General features: G+C 48.7%; 2 protein-coding genes across 2 annotated transcripts in view; both read left to right on the top strand.

Annotated features, from left to right (window-relative positions):
- The window catches only part of si:ch73-375g18.1 (kinesin-like protein KIF1C), a 69,729-nt gene extending 65,416 nt beyond the window's left edge, over window positions 1-4,313 (top strand). The window contains exons 24-25 of the mRNA XM_066671481.1: window positions 247-606; window positions 707-4,313. Coding sequence (XP_066527578.1) covers window positions 247-606; window positions 707-1,774 — 1,428 coding nt within the window. The 3' untranslated portion in view covers window positions 1,775-4,313. The remainder of the gene's footprint in view (window positions 1-246; window positions 607-706) is intronic.
- Window positions 4,314-4,803: 490 nt separating this feature from the next.
- LOC136696360 (platelet glycoprotein Ib alpha chain) lies at window positions 4,804-7,935 on the top strand. Its single transcript, XM_066670708.1, has 3 exons — window positions 4,804-4,818; window positions 5,375-5,652; window positions 5,939-7,935. The coding sequence occupies exons 2-3, from the start codon at window positions 5,376-5,378 to the stop codon at window positions 7,933-7,935; spliced, it is 2,274 nt and encodes a 757-aa protein (XP_066526805.1). The 5' UTR covers window positions 4,804-4,818; window position 5,375.
- The last annotated feature ends 934 nt before the right edge of the window (window positions 7,936-8,869 follow it).

Raw genomic sequence — 8,869 nt, 5'->3', positions numbered from 1 at the left:
ACTGACTACCAGGTACTGCCCACTCCGTACTGACCACCAGGTACTGACCACTCCATATTGACCACAAGGTACTGATCACTTGGTACTGACCACCAGGTACTAACCACCCCGTACTGACAACTTCATACTGACCACCAGGTACTGACCACTCCAAACTGACTACCAGGTACTGACCACTCTGTACTGATCACTCTGTACTGATCACTCCATACTGACCACTCGGTACTGTGTTATTGTTGCCTGCAGGTGGCACTGGGGGACTTTAAACACACTCTGCAGGAGATCCAGGCTCTAGCCATCGTGAAGCTGAAGGAGCTGTTCAGGACGTACGGTCGAAAGGAGCCGGACGAGCGAGAGCTGTGGAGGGAAGTGGCTCGGGACGTCTGGGACACCGTGGGTGTGCCCGAGGGGCATGGACAGGATGTGGGCATGTCCGCGGACGCAGGGGCGGGTCAGACAGGTGTGTACGACCTGAAGGCTCACCTGGAGAAGCTGTCTGACATCCTGCAGGAGGTGAAGGAACAGAACAACATGAAAGACGAGGAGATCAGGGCTCTCCGAGACAGAATGATGAAGATGGAGAGAGTGATGCCTGCAGTACAACAGGTAACACACATCTGTACGTGCACTCACACACACACACACACACACACATTCGCTTCAGGTGTGGTCAATAACTTGTGTTTCTGTTTGCTTGTTGTCTCAGGACGGCTCCTCACAGGACCAAGCCTGTGAAGAGAAGAACTCAGAAGAGGGGTGTGGCCTTGATGAAAATGGGCGTGAACCAGCAGAAGTCATGTCCAATGAGAAGCGAGTGACTCGCCTGATGGAGGAAGACCCTTCCTTCCGCAGGGGGCGGCTCCGCTGGCTCAAACAAGAACAGACACGCATCCACAACCTGCAGCAGCAGCAAATCACTAAGAAACTGCGGCGTGGGGGAGGGGCTGTGGGCGGGGCCGGGGAAGAGGGCGTTGTCCACCTGCCAGGAACCGGAAAGTTCATCCCTCCTTACGAATGCAAGCTGAAATTTCCCTTCAAGAGCAACCCTCAGCATCGGCTGTCCTGGAGCCCTGCCTCTTTCTCCGCCCAACCCAAGGGGGAGGAGCAAGATGAAGAGGGGGATGTGCAGAGAGAGAGACAGTCTCCGACTTTAAATCACATAGCTCTGCCGACCATCAATCTTGCAGCTCAGGCTTCCTTCCTGCCTGCACCGTTCCAGATGCCGGTTGTCATGGTGACACAGCGCATGCGTACACCTTCGCCCCATCGTCACTGGCAACCACGTAACTATGACAGCGGTAACTATGGCAACACTAACTACAGTGACAGCCACACCCACTACCCACAGCAGCAGCAGTGGCGCTACAGACGAAACTCTCTGGACAGTTCAACCACATCTGGGAGGCAGGGTCGCTATGGCAACCATGGCCTTTTTGAGGACCAGCAAAATCAGCATCAGCAGGGAGGAGGACGCGGTCGCTATCGGCGACAGTCGCCAAGTCCTGGAGCAAGAGGTGAGGCAGGCCACCAGCCGAGAGAGGGTTACTACGGCAACCAACATCATCACCAGCATCAGCACCAGTTTGTCCAGCATTTTCAGATGTACCAGACTCCGCCCCCTGCATATGCACACACACTACCACGCAACACACACACTGAACAACCCCGAGGGGCCTGGGGGTGTGGCCCCAAATTCCAGGGCTACACCACACCCCCCCGCATGAGACGGCAGTACAGCGCCCCCGACCTGAAGAGCAAGGAAACACCGGTCTGAGAATGAGAGAGTGGCTGTGTCTCAAATCGCTCCCTACTCCATAATTAGTGCACTGCAGAGGGAATGACACACACACACAGCCAGCATGTTCTGCCCTACGCAGTGTCCTACAGAGTGAGCAGGGAGGTATTTGGGGCCACTGAAAAGCTGACGGTGATGATGTCACTGGCGCACTAGCAGAAACACAACAGACAACTAAAGCACACACATACAGACACACACACACACACACACACACACACACACATACATACACAGACACACACACACACACACATACAGACCTCGTAACTGTAGAGATCATTAAACCCCGCCTCAGCTTTACACTCTCACACAGATAATGACTTACCACAGTGCCTTACTGAGAGAGCTCAGCCCAAAGAGTGTGTGTGTGTGTGTTACTGTGTGTGTGAGAAACTCTACCTCCTCTATGCAATAACTGACAGACAGAGAGAGGGAGATTAAAAATGAAAAGTAGGGAATGTATAAAGGAACAGGGAAGAGAGTGAGAGAGTAAGGGAGAGAGGATAGGGAGCGAGGGAGGACAGATGCAGAGAGAAATCTTCCTGAAAGAAGCAGTATTCCAGAGAGAGACAAGAGGTCAGAGACTCTGCGGCTGTGTTCCAATACTGCGTACACCGCACCCTCGTCCCTAAAGATCTCCTTTAAAAACCCTTAACTGTTCCCTTAACCGTTCCTTTAAAACCCTTAAGTGTTGCATACAGCTCCATAGCCTTCAGTTCCTTTTGAATTATTAATGATTATTAAACTGTAAATCAGTGGGGGACGTGTCTCACTTGTGTTCGTGTTCCTGGGTGAACGGGGTGACAGTCCTCTGGACGCTCTGAGCGATGAGCAGTTTTGAGACAGATCTGACTTTTGTTAGATTTATGAACTCACTAATGAGGATAAAAGAAGACATCAGACACTCACAGCGCCACAATGTGTCACCCGCAGTTTACAGCTCCTGACACCACCGCACTTTATTTCATTTTTTTTCTGTGTTCTCAGTCCAGTGAGGTTTTATTTTCAGACTCACACTCAGTTCAGACTCACACTCAGTTCAGACTCACACTCAAATCAGACTCACTCAGTTCAGACTCACACTCAGATCAGACTCACACTCAGATCAGACTCACACTCAACCGATCAGACTCACACTCAACAGATCAGACTCACACTCAACAGATCAGACTCACACTCAACCGATCAGACTCACACTCAACAGATCAGACTCACACTCAACAGATCAGACTCACACTCAACCGATCAGACTCACACTCAACAGATCAGACTCACACTCAACAGATCAGACTCACTCAGTTCAGACTCACACTCAGTTCAGACTCACACTCAGATCAGACTCACACTCAGATCAGACTCACACTCAACCGATCAGACTCACACTCAGATCAGACTCACACTCAGATCAGACTCACACTCAACAGATCAGACTCACACTCAACAGATCAGACTCACTCAGTTCAGACTCACACTCAGATCAGACTCACACTCAGATCAGACTCACACTCAGATCAGACTCACACTCAACAGATCAGACTCACACTCAACCGATCAGACTCACACTCAGATCAGACTCACACTCAACAGATCAGACTTACACTCAGCTCAGATTTAGATTCAGACCCAAACCTAGTCCAATGCAGAATGGGACACAGCCGCCATTTCTTTTTTAATGTTTGGAGAATGAGGGGTTAATGAGTTAATGGGATAAAGACATAACGAGTCGATTAAACTCTGAATAACACGTGTTTTGCACAGTGAGAAGTGCCTTGTAGTTTTTAATGCAGTTAATGCAGACTGAAAAAACCTCTCGACCGATTCTTTAGGTTGATCAGCCAATAGGAAGCACTCTTTCGGATAATGTTATAGGCTGAAAGTGACACCTCTGTAACCATGGAGACCATCTCCCTGACAACCAGCAACAGTGGCTGAGAGGGGTGGGGCTTAGATTTGAATCGCCACGGAGATGCCAGATTTAAATTTAACTTTACAGGACAATCCTGAGTTTGCTTTGATTTTCACAAATGCTTAAACTTTGATGATTTCAGTGTTTTTTTGTTTGTTTATTATTTCAGTGTTTTTTGTGTTGTTTGTTTATTATTTGTGTTACATTTTATTGTTTGTTTATGAAGTAGCCGCTGTTTCTGTTCAGCTCTGAACAGTAGAACCACAAAACATCCTGGAGCATGCAGCAGAGTGTCTGTTCCTGCAGTACCATAGCAACCACCTGAAATACTAAAGCAACCTCCTGACTTACCATAGCAACCACCTACAATAGGGAGTCACTCACACACCATACCAAACAACCCTGCAATAACAGAGCAATTCTGTTTAATTCCATAGTAACCACATGAAAATAAAGGTGATGTGTGTTGGGAGTTATTATGGGATGTGCTTTAAAATGAAGTGAGATATAATCATTTTGTGTGTGTTGGGGCTATTATGGGATGTGATAAATATAAAGGAAGATCATTGTGATCTTAACTCTTGTTTCCTTTTAGTTGTTTGTATTTGGGGGGTGGGTTCTGAGAGGACTGTGTGTGTGTTTCGAGAGTGAAATGTTTAAGTAAATGCAGTAAAAAGAGAGTGTCTCTGTGTGTTATTTCATATGGGGGTTAAAGGGATGCATGTCCACCCTGACCCTGATTTACAGACGTGTTTCCATGGAAACAGTGACACTAAACCCCTGCAAGGGTCGCAGGGAGATCATAGCCCCCCGGGGGAATGTTTACACTGAGCCTGCTCTGTTTGGTCATGTGACGTATCTGGGGCAGGTGATTGGTTAATGAAAGAAGCTTAAAATCATTATCTAAAATAAAATAATCTGTAATAAACAGTGAAAACACACTGGAGGACATAATGATCTCCAAATGACTGTGAGTCCGAGGGGAGTGTGAGGAACAGTGTTCCTGCAGGAGGAGGGGTTCCTTACAGGAAGAGTGTGTGTTGATGATAAAGTTATTTAAGCTGCAGCAACCAACATCAGAGTGTTTCACCAACTGAGACTTCAGCAGAGAAACGTGAGTCCCTTCATATGCACTGTCAATTATTATTATTATTATTATTATTATTGTACAGTGTTATTATCATCCTTATTATACACACTGTTATTATAATTATATACAGTTATTATTACACAAGCTGTTATAATTATAAACACATTATTATACATGCTGTTTATTATTATTATTATTATTATTATTATTATTATTATGCTCACTGTTTTAATTATTATTATAATACACAAGCATTATCTTTATACACAATGTTGTTATACACACTATTATTATTATACACGCTGTTATTATATACTGTTATTATACACTTATTATTATACACACTATTATTATTATACACGCTGTTATTATTATATACTGTTATTATACACTTATTATTATACACGCTGTTATTATAATTATGCTCACTGTTTTTATTATTTTACACATTATATTATTATTATTATTATTATTATTATTATTATTATTATTATACACACTGTTGCTCACTGTTATATAATGTGCTCATTCGACCAGACTTTGATCTGTAAAAACTCTGTTTTTGTCATGTTGTGGTCAGAATGCTCCTCCCCCTCCTCCTCATGCACCTCCTGCTTCCCAGTTACCTGGCGATGCCGAGCGGTTGCCATAGTGACAGGAACACGGACCACAGGCCGAGGGTCAGCTGCGTGGGCGAGGGCCTGAGCGCGGTGCCGGACGGGATTGATCTGGGGACACAGGTCTTGGATCTGTCCCAGAACCAGTTCAGCTCCCTGTCCTGGACGATGTATGAGAGGTACACTCACCTGCATGAGCTGGACCTGAGCGGCAACCACATCACCATCATCCAGCCCTCAGGTGAGGCCAGGGGGTGGGGCTTAGGCACAGGTGTAGGAGGGGGAGTATTAACCCAGCTATTAAAGCACTGTGCTATGTGTAAAATGTGTAGTTACAGAAAGAAGAAACTCAGGTGTTAACTCTACAACAGAAGCCAGTGGCTGGGCTTGATTCCTGTCTGGGAGGACGCTCCCTGGAGGATTTTCCTCCGCCTGATCTGCTCCATCAGCTGTTTGCGATGTCAGTTTGTTTGAGAGATGTTTTACAGGGAAGAACCCTCATGATTTCTGCTGACTTTCTGCCTCAGGTCCGGTGCTGGGGAACCTGAAGATCCTGCGGTTGTCCAGGAACAGACTGGTGGGACTAGGCGGCCAGGTGTTCCGCTCTGCTCCGGCCCTGATGGAAATATACCTGGATAGAAATCACCTCCGCACCCTCCACGATGCCACCTTCAGCATGCTCCCTCACCTGGAGGTCCTTGACCTGTCCAGGAACCAGATCCCTGCTCTCCCTCGGCGCCTCCTGGAGACCATCAGCTCCAATGCGCTCAAGACCTTCGACCTAGAACACAACCGAGTCCAGCACATGCCGGATGACTTCTTCTCCTCCAAGCCAGGTCTGCCTTATGTCTACCTGTCCCAGAACCCCTGGCTGTGCAACTGCCCGGTGAGCTACCTGCAGAGTTACCTGGAAGACCAGGGAGAGAATGTGTACAAACACGTATATCCCAGTGAGGTGCAGCCAATGCCAGGAGACAGCATTATGAAGGACAGCATTATGAATGATCCGGAGAGCGTGTTGTGCTCTGGTCCCCCAGAACTAGCAGGAAAACCCATTATTGACCTGACACCAGATGAATACTGCAGCAGCAGCACACGTTCCTCTTACACCATCTCACACTTCTTCCCCAAAGAGACCACACCGACCCCCCACATCATCTTACCAACAGTTACCTCAGCGGATCTCCAAAGCCCCACTCAGACCCCCTCAGTTATCACGTCCACATCCTCGCCTGATATTACCACAGAGAGCTCAGTGGCCAGTGATACACCTGCAATACCAACTAACACAATGACCACTGCCCATGCCCCGTCTTCCTCCTCCACAGCCAGCGTCTGGACCACACTGGAGTCTTGGACTGTGAAGCATTTCTGGACAGAAGTTTGGACTGCATGGATCAATGAGTCCAGGACATTTATACCAACAATCTCTGAGACCACAGCCCCTACACGCTGGACATACCCTACAAAACTCTCAGCTTCCACCATCCATCCCAGAACATCGAAGATCCCATCAACCTGGGCCCCTACCAGGATACTCACAGCTAAACCCAAATCTACATCCACCACCCTCAGCAGTGTGACCTCTACAGCACCAACTACTGCCCTTCCGGGCTCTCAGCAAGAAATAGGAGCGTCTGGCTGCATGGCACCATGGTGCTGGTGGCTGTTTGCCGGCTTCTTTACACTATGCCTCCTCTCTGCACTCTGCTCCTGCATGATCTTCCTCTGGATCCTCATGACCTACATCAACCTGTACCGGCCAATCCAGAGAAGAGTCCAGGAGGAGGACAGGGCAGTGACCTTGCTGACCTTCCAGAACAAACTCAACATCTCAGGAGGAGGAGGAGTGGGAGGAGAGTTAGGGTCAGTTGCGTTCCTGCCTCCAGAGAAGATCCCTCTGGAGAACCTGCCAGTGTTCCGCTCGGTCCTGTTCATTGCGAAAGGAGACGAGGACAGAGAGGAGGAGGAGGGAATGAGAGAAGGAGCAAGGGATGAGGACAAAATGAACAATGCCGTGACTAAAATAGAACTAGAACCAGCGGCAGCAGCAGCCCAAGAGGAAAAGATAGGGGTGACCATGCGGAAGGAGAGAGTGGGAGCAACAGACCAGAGGGACGTCTTCAGGAAGACACTGTATAGAGTGATAAGCAGAGAGGAAGAGACAGAGGGATGGAGGGAGGTGGAGGAGAGCTGGGGGCTGGCGGAAGGAGGGATGACAGACAGACGGAAGACTCGGTACAGTCTGATCCTGAGGGAGGAGCTGAGCAGTGTGGACAGGGACAGAGGGATGGAGTGGTTGGTGGGAGAGTGGGAGATGGGGGGAGGGGGACTGCTGAAGGAAGGAAGCTGGGGATCTCTGATCAGGAAGATAGAGGGTGGGGCTTCTCTGACTCCACCCACACCTGAAGAAGGAGGTGAGCGAGGAGGGGCTACATCTGGGGAACGCAGGGCTTCAGTAAAAGAAGGTGCGCATGGAGCTGTAGGTAAAGGAGATGGGCACACAGGGCTACATCACTGGTAGGTGGGAACATATCTGAGGAAGATGATATTGTATAGGCAGGAGGCGTAGCTACAGCAGTTTGAGGGCTTTCAAATGGTACACAGTTCACCCTCTGCTGCAAAAGAGGCCATACCTGAGTTTCCCCTCTGGTTACAACTTGCCCACCTCGCCTCGGGGGAATCACTGATGCCATCTTAAGGACCCTTCCATTTCTGTATGAACTGAATTGAAGCATGTCATACGACGACTACCCAATCAGCACGCTCCACACTGAGTAGCCAGTCAGCACTCTCCACACTGAGTAGCCAATCAGCCCTCTCCATACTGAGTAGCCAGTCAGCACTCTCCACACTGAGTAGCCAATCAGCACGCTCCGCACTGAGTAGACAATCAGCACTCTCCACACTGAGTAGACAATCAGCACTCTCCACACTGAGTAGCCAGTCAGCACTCTCCACACTGAGTAGACAATCAGCACTCTCCACACTGAGTAGACAATCAGCACTCTCCACACTGAGTAGCCAATCAGCACTCTACACACTGAGTAGCCAATCAGCACTCTCCACACTGAGTAGCCAGTCAGCACTCTCCAAACTGAGTAGACAATCAGCACTCTCCACACTGAGTAGCCAGTCAGCACTCTCCACACTGAGTAGACAATCAGCACTCTCCACACTGAGTAGACAATCAGCACTCTCCACACTGAGTAGCCAATCAGCACTCTACACACTGAGTAGCCAATCAGCACTCTCCACACTGAGTAGACAATCAGCACTCTCCATACTGAGTAGCCAGTCAGCACTCTCCACACTGAGTAGCCAATCAGCACGCTCCGCACTGAGTAGCCAATCAGCACTCTCCACACTGAGTAGCCAATCAGCACTCTACACACTGAGTAACCAATCAGCACTCTCCACACTGAGTAGCCAGTCAGCACTCTCCAAACTGAGTAGAC

The sequence above is a fragment of the Hoplias malabaricus genome, chromosome 5 (genome assembly GCF_029633855.1).
Source record: "Hoplias malabaricus isolate fHopMal1 chromosome 5, fHopMal1.hap1, whole genome shotgun sequence".
Lineage (NCBI taxonomy): Eukaryota > Metazoa > Chordata > Actinopteri > Characiformes > Erythrinidae > Hoplias > Hoplias malabaricus.
Note: the sequence above shows the minus strand (reverse complement) of the source record. Positions and strands in the feature narration are given on the sequence as shown.

What these genes read in the sequence shown, in the direction of transcription:
- LOC136696360 (XM_066670708.1), top strand. Translation starts at nt 5,376, where the DNA reads ATGCTCCTCCCCCTCCTCCTCATGCACCTCCTGCTTCCCAGTTACCTG. An exon ending in CACCATCATCCAGCCCTCAG is followed by an intron (nt 5,653 to 5,938) that starts GTGAGGCCAGGG and finishes TTTCTGCCTCAG; the next exon opens with GTCCGGTGCTGGGGAACCTG.